The following is a 22,451-nucleotide window of genomic DNA, read 5'->3' as shown; positions in this document are numbered from 1 at the left end:
AAATCAGTTCTGGGTGGAATTTAATGATGGGCTCTTCCAATCTTTCCACCCACATAAGCATTTCTGCCTGCCAGATGGAACAATACCAGCTCTCCTCCCTAGGGGGCAGCATGAGGAGACGAGGGGGAAAGGCCCTTTCCATAAGTAGAAGTCCTTGCACTTGGCTTCCACTGATGGGGCTGGCTTGTATTTTGGGGTAGGATGGAAAAGTACCTACAAATTTTCTGTCTTTTTCTCTTTAGAGCCATTCAGTGCTGATGTATGGGTGATGATGTTTGTAATGCTGCTTATAATCTCTGCGGTGGCGGTCTTTGTCTTTGAGTACTTCAGCCCTGTGGGATACAACCGGTGTCTGGCTGATGGCAGAGGTAAGGAGACATATCTCTCAACATGCAACGATTATGGTCTTGCTTGTTTAGCTTGGCTTCATTTTATCCTCCTCCTGCATATATGTCAACCATTTACAGATTTTGTATTTTCTCTGGGTAAACAAGGAAAGAAGTTGAATCAATAGGTTCACTAACAGCAGAAAATTTAAATGGATCTCTTTGGACGATTGGGCATTTGCATGGCTCACAATACAGAACCACTAATTTCCAGCTGACCTGAAATTATCTGCCTGACCCTATGTGTGTTTGCTCATAATTTCTCCAAAGTAAACATGCTACTTTGTTAAACTGAAATATATATTCCCTTGGACAACTGTTCACATTTGAATTGGTACCCAGCAAATGTGCAAAATTTTGCAAATTTTGTCATGCATATGAATTTTAACGTAATAAATTTGCAACCCTTGATTGCTTTTCCTACTTTGGTTCTGCTTGCCTTGGCTGTATAACTGGAAATTTACATGACGACAATGATGATGATGATATTACAAAGCTATGTAATGTTACATTCATCTATCTCTCATTACACTAATTGCATTAATGGAATTATTTCCTTTCAGAGATTCACCCAAAGTGCCTAATGGAGAACCTCTGCACATTAACCCCTTGCAAATTAATTCACATCTAGATTGTGTGTCAGAAGAAGGACAGGGATAAGGAAGTTACAGCAATCTAGGGGTGCTTGAAGCAGCAGAAACGACAAACCATCTCCACTGTCATACTCTACTGCCTCCATAAATTTGAGACATATTAACCATTAATTTAATATCCTCGGGTGGGTGGGGGATGTAGATGGAGTAGTTGCGGGGGGACAGGGAGCAAAAGGTGCAAAGCTGTCTGATTAGAGAGTTGATTTATGAGTGAAGGGCAAAGGCAGAATACAGAAAATAAGTGAAAGCACTTGGATGCTGGTAAGATACTGGTATATTCCCTTGGCTTCGTTGAGCTGTGAAATGGCCCCCTACGTAAGACCTTCTGGTTTACCCACAGGCTGAAAATATGAAGATGCTTGAACTGAGATATTTGTGTGAAAATCGTTTTACCCGCTTCTCAAATTTGCCCTGAACGTATCTATGCCACCAAGTTTCTGAGCCCTGAAGAAAAGATATTTTGAAATGGAAATTTAGTCAGAGCTTTATGTATAGTCATGCCAAAGGGAGCTGTTGTCCACAAGCTGTGGACAGCATACATGGACCAATGCACATATCTAAGGAGATGTATGCAGAGTTGTGAATATTCATGAAGATGTTCATGCTGAAATTTCTGTATACACACCATGCACATATTTTTAGTACAGGTAGCAGAACAGATGTGAATGGTGAATAGCTTGAATGAATTATTTGGGGCAAAACTGGATTCTATATGTGAAATGATGACATACATTGTTATGAAAAACATGCATTGCACAAGGCCAATATGGATATGTTCATGTGTGTTTTTTCTGGATACCAAATGCTACACAGAGTTCACTGTGTGTTTGCAGCTGTTTGCATAGTCCACATGATGTTAGCCCATGCAACTCAATGGGACTTACTTCTGTGTAGTCATTGAGGATGATAATCTTATCTTAACTGTTAAGGTATCCTGAAAAGGTACTCTTGCTTTATAAACCTATGGTGATTCTGGAAGAAGCAGCAGCAAATATAGAACATGCAAAACTGAAAATGAGCAATGTTCAACAGTGTTTCTTTGCAATTATGCAGTGGAGCTAGTTTAAAGTTTTATTTTATTTATCCATTTTCCCTTTAAAAGTTTCCTTTAAAAGTTCCTTACTCGCTTCCTCAAATTTTTAAAATGCAAATTATAAACATCAATACAGAGATAAATTAATTTGCATGCAAAAATAAATGTTGATGAAATGCTTCACTGTTAAGTATTCAAAAAGCCCAAAAATGCAAAATGAATGTTTCTCATAATAACTTATCTCATCTGCATTGCATATGTGGGAGCCAGATTTGCCATCAGATACATTCATTCAATTCTTATTGAAAGTCAGCTGGAGTTGTGGCACATAAGCCTGCATTAATAAGCATAACTAATAGACTCTGTGAACTTGGTTTGAGTTAGTTCCATTAAAATGCAGACGGGAAAAGAGCAGCTGTGTGAAGGAACTCTCTTGGCCTTGTACTTCATTGCATGGATGTTTCTAGTTGTTTAGATCACAGTGACCTTGTAGGACTTAAAGAACTTTTGAAAACCTGTGCTCACACTTACTTAACAGAACAACAATAGCTATGATACCAAATGCCACAATTTGTTATAGAGCTAGGGGCATCATGAAATTTCTGTTTTACTCATGGGAGTGCTCCTGAATGTCTAAAACTCGTGATGTGAAAAAGATTTATGTGTGCCTCTATTTGCAAGTCATACATAAGTATGCCAAGACTCAGAGAGCAGCACTGCATACTTTCATCTTACGGGGAGGCACGTGTATCGCTTCCTCCCTGTTGCAGTTTAGGTTGCAGGAGTGGCTTGCGGAGTTAGTCGCTTCAGTGACTCTATTTACGATAACGTTTGGATAAACAAAAATGCATGCGTGTATTGTTAAGGCAGATGACATTTTGTTATACCTCACCCTTCATCTGAGGTACTCAAAATGACCTTTTAGCTTCACAGCAACCAGAAGATGATGACTAGGTGAGTTGCCCAAGGTCACCCACTGAGCTGAGCAGCCAAGGGTAGATTCGTTTCCGGGTTTCCCACAGAACATTAGGGTCCTTTTACTCATTTATTTTGTGGGATCCAGGCATATTTATTTAAGACACTTTTCTGCTACAGGACTGTCACATTTCCCCTGCGTTCCACCTACAGCATTTTGTGGATGGGGAATGCAAATTGTTGTCCTTTGTGCAGAATGTGGCCACTGGAATTCCATTGTACCCACCTAAATGTCAGTGTCACAACAAATAGAGATGAGCAACACACCCCACCCTCACTCATTTACTATGTTAACACAATTTTCTGTACTTTTTAAAGTTCAGCTTTTAGAGTTGTGCTTTCTTGGGGACTGTTTTTACTTTTTGTTAGAGGATCATTCAACCCCAAGAACACTCATCTATCCCTCAAAAGACAACAGGTGAACATCAGCAGTGCCAAGTGTTTTTCAATAATTTTTATTATTTTTGATGTGCTTTCCCTTTCTAGGGTTGGAGAGCACATCCTTTTTGTTTTGTTTTGTTTTAGAGTAGTAAAAAGGAGTTCCCCCTCCCAGAACACTAGTCAGGCTCTCCCCAAACATGACTTCTTTCTTCAGTTACATGGGGGACTGGGAAGCCTATTGGCTGATAACTGATTGGCTCTGCCATGAAACCTGAAGCCTACCACTGACCTATCACACTGCCAAAGCATGCTTTGATAACTGGGAACATCCAACAAGGTTGTGCTGTCTCCCAACTTCCTCCAGCTGCATGAATTTCCCTTTCTTTCTCTGGTTAGTGTTAACTACAAGGTTTCATTGCTACATCTGACCTGGCATAAGAACAGTTACCACTGACCATAGTTAGCTTCTAAACCAGAGATTGAAGCAAACGTCTAACCCTGGTTTCAGTCTCTGTTTTAGAAGCCAACTGCTATTTTACCTCTTCAGATTTAACACTGCAATTCTATGGACACTTACCTGGGAGTAGGTCCTGTTGGGGCTTACTTCTGAGCAGACATGGTTAGAATTCTGCTGTAAATTAGTTGATATTAACCAGGAAGAACAGAGGAAGAGAGGAAGAAAAGTGTGCAAATTTATGGGATTCTTCCAATATACCAACCTATGTTTGCGCAATCAGACAAAGTGATGTGTAAGAGAAAATAGTCAGGATTTTGTACTAACTACTTGGAATGACGGACTTTGCCAGTCTGATCACTATTTTTGCTTTTGTTTTTGGTCATTTCAGAGCCTGGTGGTCCTTCTTTCACCATTGGCAAAGCTATCTGGCTATTGTGGGGCCTGGTATTCAACAACTCTGTGCCAGTGCAGAATCCCAAGGGAACTACAAGCAAGATCATGGTGTCTGTGTGGGCCTTCTTTGCTGTCATCTTTCTGGCCAGTTACACTGCCAATTTGGCTGCCTTCATGATCCAAGAGGAGTATGTAGACCAGGTGTCTGGGCTGAGCGACAAAAAGGTAATGCATTTGCAACCTCAGAGGGTTGCTTCCTTGTCATGAAATCCTTTTGCTTCTTCTCTGATTTTAATTGAGTGCACCCTGAGCTTGGTTAGCAATAATGCAGCCATAATTTAATTTATGATGTCAGTAATAAATAACATGATAATTCAAATAATAAGAAAACTTTTTAATTTTATTTTGTGTGTGTTTTTTAATTGATTTGTGAATATCTAAACCCAAGTTTCTCAAAGTATAAAGTGAGCATCCCTATGTGTTGGCATCCTATAACTGTATGAACAGTTGCCAGGAGAACTGAAACGACCTCCCTGATAAAACCAGATTGTGTATATATCTTGACTGGGCAAAGAAATAGAATGTGCCTGCTCTCTTCTTAGCAACTGTGAACTAATAAACTAGTGCTCTGCCTCCCATTCCTTCTGCTACCCTGTAATCCACTTGAACTCTGCTTGGGGCAAGTATGACAAATACAACATTTTGTCTTTGGCTGATTTTGTTCTCCTGCTTTCCAGTTTCTGTAGGAATTTCTCACAAGCTGAGAAGTGCTGCACAGCAATGCTCTGAGAGGTTATTATTATCTTCCCTGTAAAGAGGAGGAACAGACACTGATATGCTTAAGTCCATGGCAGAAATAGGATTTAAGCACACACACCCCATACACAATAGCCCACTCCTATGCATAGTTATATGGAAATCCCGCTATATTCAATTGGCTTTACTCCCAAATAAGTGTGCACAGGATTGCAGCGATAGGTTATATATTTTAGCATGAAGCTTCAGAAAATGGAAGAATATCAGCTAAATAGCTATATTTGGAAGTACTTAGGCTGGAGAGAAAAAAATACCCTCATGCAAGTTAATGTAGTTACAATGTAGTTGATAATTTGGGGCTCTGCTGTTATCGGTGAATGAGGGATGGGGATGCAACCCTGAAAGGAAATCTTCCCTCACCCATTTTCTTAATATTTTTTTCTTCCTTGCTCTCATTTCCTGATTATTATTTTTAATTGTGTGAATTATAGATGCAGATGTTTTATGGTAGGCTGGGCTGTGCAGCAACATTAGACAGAGGTCACTGGCTTGTGGTCACAGAGGTGGACTCCTTGTGCTTATGGGTCATAGCTATTGATGAATATAGTGTTGTAAGCTCTAGTTTATCATTAGTGCATTGGTTTATTTTTTAACAATAATTATATTTATTAGTACAATATTATCTTATCATACTTTGTTCAAACCAGGCTTGTCTGATATGCTGCAAGGGTGGCACTACGGTCTCCTAGATTAGATGTCCTCAAGACAGATGTCTGTAATATTTGTGACCTTCTCAGTGCCTTTTTTATTATTCATTCTGTCCCATTTTAACCTCACAAACCATCAAAGATGATGAGTCTTCGGTGGTTGCTGATGGATGAATTAGCATATATAAGAAGCACAGGATTATTGTTGGTAGATTCAAATCCTGGAGGGAAAGGCCTTTCTTCCTATGTCCCTCCCCTTCCCTTTTGAGATATTAAATGCAATTTGTAGCAAACCATGGGCTATTCTTTACCTTAAGGTGTATTCTGGATTTCAGGTTCTTGGATAGATGGCCAAACTTCATGTAACGTAAGGGTTCTGTGGCTGGAATTCCTGTTGTCTTTTCTCATTACAAAAAGATCTGCCTGATTTGGAAGAGGGAGTTGAACAATTTTTTTATGTATGTGTTGCCTCCACAATTCTTAGCTCCCCATCTTTTCAGAAAGTCCTTCCCTGGGCAGCCAAAGAAGAGGAGGTGAAATGGTCTCGGCACTTTCCCCCACCCCCAACACCAGAGGTGTAGCAGCTATCACTCCTCTCCTCTCCTCTCCTCTCCTCTCCTCTCCTCTCCTCTCCTCTCCTCTCCTCTCCTCTCCTCTCCTCTCCTCTCCTCTTCTCTCCTCTCATTTTGTCCCACAGCAGCCGCCCAGGCAAATCCTTCCAGAAAGTAGGGGAGAAGTTAGTATCATAGCCAATGGGAGTTGGAAGTTGGTGGGTCCTTCCAACTCCAGCAAATGCTTCACGCTGCGGAGCTTGAAGATAGATTATAGTCGTCCCTCTGTTTGCATCAGGTTGGCAACCCACAGCTTTGAAGGCTGTCTGCACATTACACTTTGTAGCTTTATTTCTAGAAGGGCTGAAGACATACTGTTTAAAAAAATAAAAACTCAGTGTTTGGGTCTTCTGCTGCCATGAGCCCTGGTGCAATTGCTGCAATTGTACCATTATAAATCCATCTCTGTTAGCACTGCATGGATTCCTATTGCCTGGGGTCCAAACAACTTACTGTATCAGTCACAGCTCTGACCTCACTTATTGGCTAAAAACATTGAGAGGCAGTAACAGCCAGGCTGGCTCATTTGAAAGAAATTATTCAGAAAGGTACCTGCATGTTATGATTGATAAATTTCTTATTAGAAGGGCTAGAAACTTCTTCTTTTTTAATGAAAGCTCTGAGTCTGGTACCTCCTTCAGGGATGCCAATGAAGGCCTTCATGGGCACCAGGTTGGTGACCTCTGCCCTAACGGACCAGCCTCCACTGATTTTAATTGGAAAGAAGGAGAAGCAAACAGTAGAAACAAAACAACTAAAATGCTAGAATTCAACCATCTCAATTCATTGCTTGTAGTCACATTTCAAAGCTATCCTCTCAGATAACAAGGCACACTAATGGCTTGGAGGCCCCTCAGCCCCATGTGGCCCTAATGCCGCACACACCTATAAATCCTTTCTTATATATTTGAATTTTTATTGATTTACAAATAAAAGATAAACAAAAAATAAGAAGAAAATAAAAAGAAAAGAAGAAGAAGAAAAAATAGTACACGTTACATGTTTCACATCAGATATTTCACATTTCCATCTCTTATAAGACTTCCTTCAGCTTGTCCGTAAATCATTCGTGGTAATAATTAAGATTACGCATTTCCTAGCTTATATTGACAATATATATCTCTCTCTCTTCTATTCCCTTTAGTCAATAACTCTTCGTCTTTCACAATGCTTCTTTAAATCCCCTTAACGTTGTTTGTCCCTCACTTATATATTCCAGGTAATCTACATATTTTCCCCAATCCTTAATGAACTTTTGGTCTCTTAAATATCTAATCTTTCCTGTCAATTTATCCAACTCCGCGTAGTCTAATAATTTTGCTCTCCACTCATCCACCGTTGGTATTTCCTGCTGTTTCCACTTCTGGGCTAGCGTTACCCTTGCTGCTGTAACCGCGTAGTACACAAATTTACAATCCTTCTTTTGTATCTCGTTCCCTAGTATCCCCAATAGGAAGATTTCTGGTTTCTTTAAAAACGTATATTTTAGGATCTTCTTGAGTTCAATATATATTTTTTCCCAGAATTCTTTCACTTTTCTACACTCCCACCACATGTGGTAAAAGGAGCCTTCCTTGTCTTTGCATTTCCAGCACTTATTACAAACCTTGTACATTTTCGATAATTTTATAGGTGTTATATACCACCTATAAAACATCTTCATGACATTTTCTTTTATTGTCGTACATGCTGTAAAGTTTAATCCATCTTTCCACAGTTTTTCCCAATCTTCAAATTGTATACTATGGCCCACATCTCTAGCCCAGTGAATCATAACAGACTTGACTTCCTCATCTACTAAATTCCAATCTAACAACATCTTATACATTTTAGATAAAGTTTTCACATCATTGTCTATAATTTCCGTCTGAAATTTAGAGTCTTTATCCACATATCCTCTTTCTTTGCTGTCTTTTTTAAACATTGCATTTATTTGGAAATACTGTAGCCAATCAAATACTAGTTCTTTAACCTGCCCATAAGGTTTCAATCTCCATTTCCCACCTTCTTTAATTAATAATTGGCTGTATGTTACCCAGTTACTTCTCATATTAATCTTTTTCACACTTAACACTTCAAGAGGTGATAACCAGTGTGGAACTTTAGGCTCCAACAGGTTTTTGTACCTTTCCCATATTTCAATTAGTGGACCTCGAAAGATGTGGTTTTCGAATCCCTTATGTACTTTCCTTTTTCCGTGCCACAAGTAGGTGTGCCAACCGAACCTGTTGTTGAAACCCTCCAGATCTAGCAATTCATTGTTCACTAACTTGACCCAGTCTTTCAGCCAGCAAAGACATGATCGAGGCATCACCTATAAATCCTTTCCTGCTGGGAGAAGCAACACTGACATTGTTAGAGCTGTTGGGGCTTGTAGTCTGCAGGTGTGGCCTTCTTATTCCAATCTAGAACATTACTTTCCTAAAATCCCTTGCATCCTAATTTTGATTTCTCTTGCTGTTGTTTGTGTCTGTCTTGAGTGTTAGTTATGAGGTAAGTCTTGTCCCTTCACCCCCAGCCCCTAAATTCTGGCCTTTGGTGTGATTGATTTAAATCCAGTGTTAAATGCTTGAAGACCTCTGTGTCTCTTGAGTAACAGTATACAGTGGTACCCTGGGTTACAGACGCTTCAGATTACATACGCTTCAGGTTACAGACTCCGCTAACCCAGAAATAGTACCTCGGGTTAAGAACTTTGCTTCAGGATAAGAACAGAAATTGGGCTCCGGCGGCGTGGCAGCAGCAGGAGGCCCCATTAGCTAAAGTGGTGCTTCAGGTTAAGAACAGTTTCAGGTTAAGAATGGACCTCCGGAACGAATTAAGTATTTAACCCAAGGTACCACTGTAGTATCTTGCTTAGAATCATAGAACTGTAGAGTTGGAAGGGACCTCAAGGGTCATCAAGGCAAATCCTCTGCAGTGCATGTGGCTTGTATGGGAATCCAACCCACAACCTTGGCATTATCAGCACCACACTCTAACCAACTGAGCTAACTGCCACTTGAGTGTCCAGCTTAGTGACAGTATTCTCTGTATGCTTGTGTGTGTACCAGTCCAAGACATTTTGCTGCCTGTAGCGGAGCAGAAAATGGTGTTGCTCTCCCTGCCCCACACCCAGTTAGGATCCATAGTACCTAAGGCCAGTTAAATTATTTTGGCATCGGATGCAAACACATGCATCTCTCCCCTTCTCTAACTACTAGAGAAGTACAATGGTAATAGCTATTGAATTATTTGGCACCATTTAAAGATACCAAAAATAGATTGACTCAGGTGGCTGCCTCACTCTTCCTAATGGTAAGGCCAACTCTGGTATTATTTGTCTGTGGCCACATTCACACTATATATTTACAGCGCTATGATACCACTATAAACAGTCATGGCTTTCTCCAGGCAAGTCTGAGACCTATAGCTTGTGAAAGGTGCTGGGAGTTGTTAGGAGATCCCTGTTCCCCTCACTCTTAATAAACGAAAAAGGCAGTGTTGGTCTCGCTTTCACATCTTGCTTATGTTGAAACAGAATGTAGAATTAGTTGGGATTTTCTGTGAGTCTAGCAGGGATGTTCCTATGTTCTGATGCCATAGCTAAACCCAGTTTCGTCATTCTCATGGCTCAATTTTGCTGAACCTATTTTCTTTCTCTAGCAGATCCCTCCAAACAAATTTCCATGTAGATATGCCTCCAATTATTTCCCCCTTCAGATAATTGTTCCCTTAAATATTCATTTCCCAGTTCCTTATTCTTTAAGATCAAAGGAAAGGGCCAAAGGTTAAAGGACAAATTGGTGATAGTGTAACAGGCAGGTGTTCATATCTCTGAATGTATACATTCATAGAAGATGCTGAACTTATTTGAAATAAAGTGGTTATTTTTCACAATAGAAATAGGATTGCAGTTTATTTCTATGATTCTGTGCTTTTTGGTGCAGTTGATTTGTCCATGTTACTGGTTTTTAGTGTTATTCTTTTCAACATTTTAATCTTAAAATCCAAGGCACATAAATCTTATTATTCGGCTAGGCCCCTGGATATGAAACATAATCTAGCAAAACATATCCTTACCTTTAAACACTTGAACAGCCTAGTTTAAAAATCAGTAGGATTTTACTTAAAGATAAGTACATCCTCATTGTTATAGACTGGGATCCTAAGCATACTTTCTGTGAAACTAAGCTCCTTTCAAATCAATTAGGCTTGCTTTTGAGTAAATATATTCAGGATTGAGGTGCCAGGCAGCACTTTCCAGTTCTTAAGCTATGGAACACTTGTTACAGGAAGAGATCTCACCTAGCACATGGGTGGGGAACCTGTGACTCTTCAGAGGGTTCTGCCATCATCACTGACCATTAACCATGATAGATGGGACTGGGTGGGGGACTGGAGTCTAACAACATCTGGAGAGCAACAGGTTTCCTATCCCTGATCTGAATTCTTCATTGAATACTTTTCACATTAGCTGGATGCTTCAATTTTACACAGTGTTTAAGGGCTGCTGCTACCGTTAGGAAGTAGGAAGAACAGAAGTGATTTATGAGGTCTGTGGACAAAGAGTTGCAAATCAAGATGTACCATTGAGTTTTCAGATTTGGCCTTTTTAAGTTGTTTGTGCCCTTCAATAGAAGCTTCTTTGTTGGAAGAAAATAGACTGGTTAGTTATAAAGTTATGAATGTTTAAATACATCAACATGTGATATATTTTTTGTCTTTCCTGCCCCTCCCCTTTAAATCTCAGCTCAAAGTGGAACGGCTTAAAACACTGGTATGACTGTGATGTGCTTTAGCTTTGACTCATTCCTCATAGGATCCTCTCTCTTCCTCAACGCTGCAGGGATTAATGGTGGTAAAAACTTGTAATGGGACTCTTCAGGATTAATGGGAGTACAAATGTGTTTTTTCTCAGTACCTTAAGCAGATAAAGCCTAAAGACATGCAGAGAATAGGCATGCTGACTTTTGGACTTGGATTTCACTCATGCTGGAAGAGGGGCAGGTGTGAAAATCTCCCAATAGGCTACACTTGAGGCAAGATGGAAAGTAATAATCAGCACATGATTTAAAAGATTACAGTTTCAAGGTGCGGCTAACAGTAATTCTGTGCTGTCTTTTCCTCTTATCTCGCTGCAATATTACATGATGGGTTTTGGACATTATATTTCTGCTCTTGTTCCCTTTGAAGCTGCCCATAAGAAAATAGGAAAATGTGAAGCTCCATTATCCTGAGTCAGATTATTGGTCCATTTAGCTCAGTATTGTTTATGTTGACTAGCCGTGGCTCTCCAGAGTTTTAGCTAAGGGGTTTTCTGCCTAGAGATTTCAGGGACTGTGCTCTACTACTGAGTTAAATAAGAGGAGCCCTTCTAAGTCAGACCAAGAGTCCACCTAGTTCAGCTAGCCAGATGCTTCCAGGAAGCCTGTGTAACTAGAACAGTCAACATGCGTTATTTTCTTTTGCTCATACCTGATATTCAGAGGCACACTGTCTCTGTCTCTGAGCCTGGAGATTCCATTTAACTGTCGTAGTTAACAGCCGTTGATAGACCTATCTTCCATGCATTTGTTTAACCCCCTTCCCTAAGGGCCGGATTAAACGAGACATTGGTGGCCCAAAATCAGATGTCCTGTCTCTTTTAAAAGCAACCAAGCATGTGCAAATTTGATCAGGACCACGGCCAGGGAGGAGGGATGTTAATTATTTTCTACCATGTTGTTTGTCCATTTAAAATCCCCTCAAAGCTGCTATTTTCTCTGCTGGGCTAACATACAGATGTCAATGCATTGAGACTCTGACACGCTGTGTAGCAGGCTCTGTACATAGAAATTTTGTGCACTGGAGAATCATTGTAACATATATTTTTGCTCAGGGACCTCAGAACTATATTTCCCAGTATCTCTGGTGCTGATATGCAAAAACCATTCATTCCTCTCTCACATGATCTACATGGCACATGACATCCACAGCCTGTGTACCAGGTAGGCAGTTGCATTAAGACTTCACTGCCCTGACCTCCTCACCCTGTTGCCATGATTGCACAAGTGTTTAACATATCTGCCCCCTTATTTTCTCCTCAATACTTTGTTACTAGAGCTCACTCACACTAGGTATTTTATCCCTAGTATTTTAATCCATTGGAGATGCAGCAAATTGGTCATTTATATTAATTGGATCAGTTGGAAAGAAGAAATGTGTGATGATATGATGATGATGATGATGATGATGATGATGATGATGATAATAATAATAATAATAATAATAATAATAATAATAATAATTTATTATTTGTACCCCGCCCATCTGGCTGGGTTTCCCCAGCCACTCTGGGCGGCTTCCGTAGAAACCAAAAATACACTAAAATATCACAGATTAAAAACTTCCCTGAACAGGGCTGCCTTAAGATGTCTTCTGAATGTCAGGTAGTTATTTATCGCTTTGACATCTGATGGGAGGGCGTTCCACAGGGCGGGTGCCACTACCGAGAAGGCCCTCTGCCTGGTTCCCTGTAGCTTTGCTTCTCGCAATGAGGGAACTGCCAGAAGGCCCTCAGCGCTGGACCTCCGTGTCCGGGCAGAACGATGGGGGTGGAGACGCTCCTTCAGGTATGCTGGGCCGAGGCCGTTTAGGGCTTTAAAGGTCAACACCAGCACTTTGCATTGTGCTCGGAAACGTACTGGGAGCCAATGTAGGTCTTTCAAGACCGGTGTTATGTGGTCTCGGCGGCCGCCCCCAGTCACCAGTCTAGCTGCCGCATTCTGGATTAGTTGTAGTTTCTGAGTCACCTTCAAAGGTAGCCCCACGTAGAGCGCATTGCAGTAGTCCAAGCGGGAGACAACTAGAGCATGCACCACTCTGGCGAGACAGTCCGTGGGCAGGTAGGGTCTCAGCCTGCGTACCAGGTGGAGTTGGTAGACAGCTGCCCTGGATACAGAATTGACCTGCGCCTCCATGGACAGCTGTGAGTCCAAAATTACTCCCAGGCTGCGCACCTGGTCCTTCAGGGGCACAGTTACCCTATTCAGGACCAGGGAGTCCAGGGAGTGTGACTGACTGCTTTGCTTATCCTCTTTTCACATTGGTGCATAGTGCTAAGAGTGGCTTCACATGTTTCCTCCACAGAGAGATTTACGTGCTTCAGATATTGGTAGCATTTGGTAAAATGATGTATATTTCTGGTGTGCATATTTGTGCTGAGAAGACTGGTGACCAAATTTAGCACTAACATTTTGCATCCGTATTTTATCTCCTGACATTATTCCCATAAATGCATCTGCATAAAAAACCTCTTGCCAGAATTTATCACCAACAGAAAATTTATTGAATGGCAGACACCCAGATACCTGCCTTTGAATTATTACAATGAAGTTACATGGAAAACATCACTCAAAGTGAACTTTTCAATTCAGGATACAACTTGTAGAATTGGGGTGCTGCTTCAGATGTAACAATGAGGGCTTATGTGATCCCTTATCTCTGCCAGCATGGAGAAGTTTGGAGTTTGGATGCTTTAGTTGAGCTTCCTGCTTTGCATTGGGTTAGACTAGATGATCCTCAGGATCCCTTCAAACTCTACAATTCTATGATTCTATAAGTCTTCAATTTTTATGCAGTGAAGGGATGATGTAGCCTAGCAACAAGGTCAATGTAGAGCCTATGTAGTAACTTGGTTTGAAGCTGCTCTGATCAGAGATTCAATACAGTCAGAGAAGAGGTTGTGTAGTTCTGAATTACTAAACAGTCTAGTTAACGCAGAGATTGCATAAATTTGAATTCTGCATGGAGGTTCAGTCAAGCTACTGAACCTACTATGTGCACTTTACTGCATGTGACGAAATGTGATGGAAGATTTCTTTGCTAATTAGATCCCTGCTATGATTTTAGCCATTTTAGAAGAACAACCTTCTTTAAACTTGCTATTTTTAGCTTCCTTTTATGTTCTTTTAATCTCAGAGTTCCTTGCTAATTATTTCTTTTCTTATTCCCAACTCAGTGAGATCACTGACTACAATTTACAGTGACAACTATTAAAATCTTGGTGCCAAGCCCAAGTCATATTTGAGAACACCAGTGCACCAACATTTGCGTGGCGAGTTTCCGCCCCCCCAGGAAGGAGAAATAATGACACAGGACACCAAGTATTAAGGTTAAATGGGTGAATTAGGCCACAACTTTATTGATTTCAGGAATGAGAGGTATTGGCTTAGGCATTGGTCCTATCGACTAACCGGCTCCAGCCCGATTGCATGAAGACCGGCATGGGTTAACACCAGAAGGGGGAAGTCTGCTGAGGCACGTCAACTAGGAGCTCCCACGGGTCACCGCTCGGGGGCGTGCCTCAGGCCCACACCTCCATAGGTTTCGGACAGGGCCACGCCCCCCCAGAATCCTTTAACGGACTACCCTTAGCTTTTGGGGGGAGGTGATGGCGTTTCCTCCACCTCACATCCTCTTAACCCCTTCTTACCAATGCCTAACCGCCAATGCCGAGGAGTTGTGACGAGTTGCTACGAGGTAGGTGAAAAACCGATTGGCTGAAATCGCCAATTGGGAAAAATTCCTACCAGGCCCCTTGTGGCGACCGACCGAAGCCCATAGCAATGTCAGGAGCCTACCTAAAGGGAGGGAGGGTGGGAAAATCAGCTGGCTGGCGCGGCGAAAAGAGGGCGAGCCCCGGCTGGCTGGCTGGGTGGGTGATGCGGCCAGGATTCCCTCAGTCTCGCGGGGGCTGAAGCCAGCCCCCGCGCACGTGGGATGGGCGTGAAGCCCGCAACCCCACCTCCTCCCCAGGATCGGAAGTGGCTTACTCAGGAAGCACTTTGGTAATATGTTTCACTGTTAACAGGGAAGAAGTGAAGGTCTCAGAGTTTGCTTTGAGTTCCTGGCTTTGATTCCTCACTTAGGACCTGGTAAAGGTATATCTGAGAGGATGATTCAGAATCTGCATTTCTGAGGGAAATAGTGACAAAAGTTGATGTTATATTTAAAGCACATGGCTTCCCTCAAAGACTCCTTGAAACTGTAGTTTTGTGGGTGCTGGGAATGATAGCTCTGTGAGAGGTAAACTATAGTTTCCAGGGAAGCCATGCACTTTAGATGTGCTTTAAATGTATGGTGTGGAGATGCCCTAAGTAAACTCAGCCAGCTTGGGACTCATGAGGTCTCAAATCAGGATTCTGCCTAACATTGGCTTCTTGAGGAAATCGTCTGGAAAATTTCTTAGAATACACCTCTGCATGGGGTTTCTTCCAGGGATCAGATTTAGACAGTCACCCACATATATCTTGATTAGGGATTGTGTGGCACTCTGGCAGATTCAATTTCCAATTTGGATATTGCACTCCATTGATGTGGGCAATTATTCAAAATCTACCTTCTGACCAATTTTTACTTTTAATTGTGGGAAAATGGTGTGTGTGTGTGTGTGTGTGTGTGAGAATGAGAGAGAGAGAGAGAGAGAGAGAGAATATGAATGTGGGTTATGTATGAGGGTATGGCCCTTCCCGCTGCTGACGCATGGACTCTGGATGGTTAGCAATGAGGGAGTGTGGACCTTGGAGTCAGAAAGCTTCCTCCCTCCTGAATTATAGAATCATAGAACAGGAAGGGACTTCAAAGGTAATCCAGTCTAGCTTCCTTGATAGGTTACAATGGAGGTCCAGGCATCACCATCATCATGCCACTTTTCATTCAGTGAATACCAAAGCAATTCACAACAGTAATAACTGCAAGAGACAATAATAGAAAAATCTGAACAGAGGAGAGGTGCAAAGAGCTTTCCTCTGTGACTGAATGTGGTGGTGACTGATGCAGGTGCCCTTCTACCTCTTGACTGGAGGCGGGTGGGGGGGAGATGCCTAAGTAATTTTGTGGTCCTTTCGCTTTTTCTGCTCTTTTAGATGTGGCAGCCATTTTTTATTGTGCCACACTCCATGGCAGCCTTTTTGGGACACACCCACGGAACTTCCTCAATATTCTAGATATGGCCACTGGCCCCCCAACATTGGCACCCTCTGCAGTAATCCATACTTCATAGTTAAGGTATGTTGAAAACAATACAGGGGGTAACACTTTGAAACTGCAGGGGTTATGCAAGGTCAGGGGAAATAAGGGAAATCAGGTTTGATTTTTTTTTTAAAAAAATGCAGTGTTTTCTTACAGCCTTGAGGTGCTATAGCAGGCATGGGAACCTATGACTCTTCAGATGCTGTTACAATTCCCATTGTCTCTGACAATCCAAGATCCTGGCTGAGGCTAATGAAAGTTAAGAGTCAACAAGGCCTGAAGTAGCACAGGTTCTCCACCCCTGCAATGCATTACATCATGAAACTAGTTTAAAACTCCTACAAGATAAATGAACACTGAATTTGGGAAGTGTTTTCTAATCCAGACAGGAAACAAGCATCAGTGATAATAGATAGCACACTATCAACATCATTATGTAGAACATAAAAAGTGGAGTGACAGTTTAGTTGAAATTCGTTGTCAGAGATTCATGAGGAGGACATGGTGGATCCTATCCATCTCAAATTCCTGTCAGAAGGAATATATCAAAAGGGGGTATTGTGGACACACAATGGCTTCTAGTTCACTGAGCAATGTGGTTGCATATCTTGGGACATTCAGCACACTGGAGGCAACATGAGTTACGCATGTCAACATTTGGAAGATGAAATATTCCTCCTTCATATAGACTTTTGTATAGGCAGGCTCGACTCCAAGTTTGTTTGGGCCCTTGGCTGCAAGGAAATTGGTAGGTCCCCTTCCCCTTGGCCATTTAGTGCCACCCGTAGCTACAGCAATTCCCATTTAAGCTCACAAAAGGGCAAAAATGTATGAGAACTTAATAAGCTAAATTACAGATGAAGGGAGTTTCTGCCTGTTTTGTTTACTGGCTCTTGTGTGTTCCAGAGCTTTGTGATAGGTAGAGAAGCAACAGGTGCAGCATTTGAGTGTGTGATGCATCAGTGTAGAAGGAAAACATGCCTCACTGGATTTCTTGGTGCCTTCCAGCCGTAGCTCAGTGGTAGAGCATCTGTTTTGTGTGCAGACAGTGCCAGGTTTGCTCCTCAGCTCCCTCAGGTAGGGCTGGGAAAGACTCTGAAACCCTGGAGAGCCACAACCATCGTAGATAATACTGAGCTAGATGGACCATTGGTCTGACTCGTATAAGGCAGCTTTGTAAATTCCTAATAACAACAAACTTCTCATTAGAAGACAATAATGAAAAAAAATGAGGGGCAGATCAAGTGGCAAACAAACAAAAGTAAAAGAAAGCTTCTTTTCTTCTCACAAAGACAGTAGCTTTTTGATTGAACCCCTAAACTTATTTATTTACCAGAGAGTACATTTTACAGAACACATTGGGACCTTCTCCTGCATGAATGTATTTGGGGTTGGGTTGTAGGATTGATTGAGATGTAAGTAACATGCTACAGTTGGGCAGGAGTGGCATCTATCAGGCAGGTGAGTGAGCAAAAGAAAATAACTCCAGATATCTTATCCACAATGACTTTCATTAACTCACATTAAACAGGACTTTAGTGAGGGATTTATAGAGACTTAATAATAATAACCAAAATGGTTGATGAAATATTAACCAACTGTTTTTTCATAGGTCTGGGGGATAACCAAACTTCAAATTTCTAGGGTGTTTGGAAAACGATTGAATTGGGAGCTCTGGCACTCTGATAATTGCACAATGCCTGGGTTTGTTTGTTTTTTGTATTTTGAAAAGTTGTATTTTCAAAACTTATCATAGCCACATTCCTTCCCTGCAATCATATTGTTGCCAATTTTGTTGTTTTATTTAGATATTGCTGATAGCACTATGAACATCAGAAATCAATAATATTATATTTAGCTGTTGAAATCAAATATTGCCTATCATGTTCCTTCCAGGAGTTTGAATAAGCCCTGAGGTTATCTGCACCTAGCAAAACAGTAGTACTGCTTTATGGAAACTCAAAACCACAGCCTTGTGGTTAAGCTTAAGTCAGCACTAATTTAGTCCACAGCAGATATGATAAAACTAGACAAAACTGCAACATAAACACCTCCTGCACCAAACATTTACCCCTGCTGAATATCCCCCAGATGCAAACTTCCTTGTTAAATTGCCATGTAAAATTCTGTTCACTGTTTAAAGACAAACTTTAAAAAGCGACACTTTCATTTTAAAAAGCTGCTTCCCCTCTGTGTCTAGAAGAGCAGCTATAGCTAAATAATGCTGCATCTTTTCTTTTTTGCCTCACGAATAACTTGCCAAAGAATGTAAACTGATTCTGGTTTTTCCAAGACATTGGCTTCAATTATATGAACCGCAAAAGTATCCTTTGTGTATCTGAAGAAGTGAGCAAGCACATGAAAGCCTATACCAAGAACAAACTTAGTTGGTGTCTAAGGTGCTACTGGACAATTTTTTTATATGTTTATTCTTTGCATGTTACACTTTGATGTTTCTTTAGAACACATTTGTTCTTCCTTTTTAAAGTGAGTTCAGAATAATGATTGATGGTTAAGTTGGCCCAAGACATTTTGCTGCCTGAGGCAAAAAAGATGATCCACACACACCAACTGCATGCAGATGTGGCTTGCCCAGTGGAGCAGAGCTGCCACAATAGCTTCTGGGTAGGAGTATCACTTGCCACACACTGGTAGGGGTGAGGCACCAGCAAGGCTGGGGCTGTGTTGATGCATAGGTGGGAACACTGGATTGGCTCTACCAGTGTGGCTGCACAGCACCAACCTTGCTGCCATCTTGCCCCTTCCCATCCCTGTAAGCAGCAGTGATGCTCCTATCTGGAAGCTATCATTGCAGCATCACCCTGTCAGGTAAATGCATAGAATTATGAACTGTTCCTGATTCCGTGTTCAGAAGCGGACTGGACTAGCAGTGGAACTCTACTTCAATATTGGCATCCTCCACTGCACCTGAGGATGACAGGCCTAAGTGCAGGGGTTGCATGACAAGCCACATGACACACCCAGTTCTGTCTTCCAACAGAGGAGAGAGAAGGGTGTTGAGAAGGAATGGTTGGATGGTGGTAGCTCCCATTGCTCTAATTCCAGCATCTGCCGCCCAGTGGTAGAGTTGGCCATGTTCCCAGAAGCAGTTTTGCATGTGTTCATTCATAAGTGCCTTCTCTCTTGTTCTTCATAAATCTGCATGGAAATCTGCATTCTTTGTTACTTATTTCCTCACAGGACACACATTTTTTACATATCTTTAGATAAAATATACTTTTTATCCTAAAATATATGATTTTGTGTGCACTTTGGCCTAAAGTACACAATTTAATAGGCTTTTTGGTAGTTCTTTGAGCTGAGAACAGTACCACAATGTTTGGAGGAGTGTGACAACCAAAGGATAACTTTGTTTCAATTTGTACATCTGGTTGCTTTGCTTAAAAAATGCAAATGAAACAGAATTCTTAAGCATTCCTAGTTCAGAACATCCGAGAGTTCCTAAAAACCCACCTTCTACGTATGACCTATTAGCAAGAGGACATACTTGCTTTCCATTTGAAAGTGTTAAGGTACTCAAACCTGCAATGGGTCCTGAGGCATTCACCCTTTGTGTCAGAGGTGAAGAACCTCAGGCCTAGGAGCCATATGTGGTCTTCCAGGCCTATCAGATTCACAGGACTCTCCCTAAGCCACACCCACTCCCTGGTCACATACCCTCTTCACAGGCCACACCCCTCACTGGCCCTGCCCATCCCCTAAAAGCTTCCGTATTTGGGGTCTTCCTGCTGTTTCTGCCACTGAATTGTCTCTGCCTCACCATGCCCAGACTTCCCTCCAGCCTCTAGCTCCCTGGCCTGGCAAAAGTACTATGATGACCTGGTATGCACCAGGCCCTGATAGGCAGCTAAGGCTTTCTGGGGGAGGGGAAGGAAGCCACTTTCCTGCTATTTCACTAATTTTCCCAGTTCTGCAGCAGCAGAGTCACAAATTCTTTTCACAGCCCGCCCTTTTCCTGGCCCATTAAGGCTTATTGCACTTGCAGGTATTACAGGCTCAAAATGAATTGGTCCAAATCACTAGTTATTAGGGGCAGAAATGAGGCTATTCTTGAGGGGGGGGGGGATGTTTTCTGATAGAATAATTTCTGTGCAAAAATAAGGCATATTCTTCAGTCTCTTCCTTCACTCCTCTAGGCCCCATGGGTACGTGAGTGGCAGCTGGTTCCCTTCAGTGTTACAAACACAAAACCTGCAGACTAGGGATGAATATTTATGTGTGTTCCTGTCAAGTTTGCAGCCAAAGATTTCAGGGTTTGGGTATCATATGGATCTTTGCATTTAATTTTCAAGATTTCTCTGCACTGGACTGCAGAGCTGGATATGGTGCCTGGGGGATGGGAGTGGTTGCAAGTTGCAGAGGTACAATTGCCATTGATTGAACAATTAGCAATTCTTTAAAAAGATGCTGGAGCTCATATCTTCAAGATTTGGATTCTACAGCCCTAGGAACACGAGGTGGCTCAGTGTATTGGCAAACATGTTGTTGTTTAGTCGTTTAGTCGTGTCCGACTCTTCGTGACCCCATGGACCAGAGCACGCCAGGCGCTCCAGTTTTCCATTGCCTCATGCAGTTTGGTCAGACTCATGTTTGTAGCTTCGAGAACACTGTCCAACCACCTCGTCCTCTGTCGTCCCCTTCTCCTTGTGCCCTCAATCTTTCCCAACATCAGGGTCTTTTCCAGGGAGTCTTCTCTTCTCATGAGGTGGCCAAAGTATTGGAGCCTCAGCTTCACGATCTGTCCTTCCAGTGAGCGCTCAGGGCTGATTTCCTTAAGAATGGATGCGTTTGATCTTCTTGCAGTCCATGGGACTCTCAAGAGTCTCCTCCAGCACCATAATTCAAAAGCATCAATTCTTCGGCGATCAGCCTTCTTTATGGTCCAGCTCTCACTTCCATACATCACTACTGGGAAAACCACGGCTTTAACTATACGGACCTTTGTTGGCAAGGTGATGTCTCTGCTTTTTAAGATGCTGTCTAGGTTTGTCATTGCTTTTCTCCCAAGGAGCAGGCGTCTTTTAATTTCGTGACTGCTGTCACCATCTGCAGTGATCATGGAGCCCAAGAAAGTAAAATCTCTCACTGCCTCCATTTCTTCCCCTTCTATTTGCCAGGAGGTGATGGGCCCAGTGGCCATGATCTTCGTTTTTTTGATGTTGAGCTTCAGACCATATTTTTCGCTCTCCTCTTTCACCCTCATTAAAAGGTTCTTTAATTCCTCTTCACTTTCTGCCATCAAGGTTGTGTCATCTGCATAACCTTGGCAAACATACATGTAGCCTATTGTTGGTTATTCCTAGTGTAGCGTTGGTTATTCCCTAGTGGGCTGAGAGTGCTGGGATCATGGATTTAGCCTGCACTTTATATATGGTAATAAAATGTGGCATGATACTTTGCAACACATGTGATCCAACACCCCTTCCCACACCTACCTACCCACTACTGTGCAGAGTAAAGCACATCTAAGTACTATTGATTTTGGAATGACTTACAGGTACAAAGCCTTCTTTGCCTTTCTAAAAGGTTTTTATTTTGTCCCTTTGCAATGGATTCTTGTGTTCTGTGCAATGTACCTTATCAGGCTTCTCGTGTCTAAGTTTTTTTAATGTCCTGTATTCCAGTAAATGTTTTTTCCCCATCCACCTATTAGCAGCACAGAAACACTCGTGCCATCCTCAGCATTCCTTAATGCACATTTCTGCACAGTACTGGTGGGGATTTTACCTGTTCTGTCAGCAGAAGATATTGGTATTACCACAGAAAAATGTACCACCCCTGTTGGTAAGGATCACAGCTATTTTCAAAGAGCTCTAAGTTTTGAACTATATGTACACATTGGCAGTCTGATGTTTTTTACAGTAGGAATTGATGTTGTATACTTAGGGATGCCATACATCTGGATTTCCCCAGACATATACGGAATACTTTTCTGTCCAGATTTTCACTGTTTGAAATATGGCAACCCTAGTATACTTTTCATGTAACTGCTGTGTCCATGTAAGATAAGCTTACTGTGTGTGCACCGCATAGGCCCATAGTTTATATGGTTACAAGCAGAGGCGTCGCAAGGTGGGTGTGTTGG

General features: G+C 41.9%; 1 protein-coding gene across 12 annotated transcripts in view; it reads left to right on the top strand.

The window, feature by feature from the left end:
- The window catches only part of GRIN2B (glutamate ionotropic receptor NMDA type subunit 2B), a 291,546-nt gene that overhangs the window by 253,595 nt on the left and 15,500 nt on the right, over positions 1-22,451 (top strand). For all 12 annotated transcript variants that reach the window (XM_083573738.1, XM_083573744.1, XM_083573745.1 and 9 more), the window contains 2 exons: positions 243-368; positions 4,274-4,503. In XM_083573738.1, coding sequence (XP_083429864.1) covers positions 243-368; positions 4,274-4,503 — 356 coding nt within the window. The remainder of the gene's footprint in view (positions 1-242; positions 369-4,273; positions 4,504-22,451) is intronic.

The sequence above is a fragment of the Podarcis filfolensis genome (assembly GCF_964270895.1).
Source record: "Podarcis filfolensis genome assembly, chromosome: 10".
Taxonomy (NCBI): domain Eukaryota; kingdom Metazoa; phylum Chordata; class Lepidosauria; order Squamata; family Lacertidae; genus Podarcis; species Podarcis filfolensis.
Note: the sequence above shows the minus strand (reverse complement) of the source record. Positions and strands in the feature narration are given on the sequence as shown.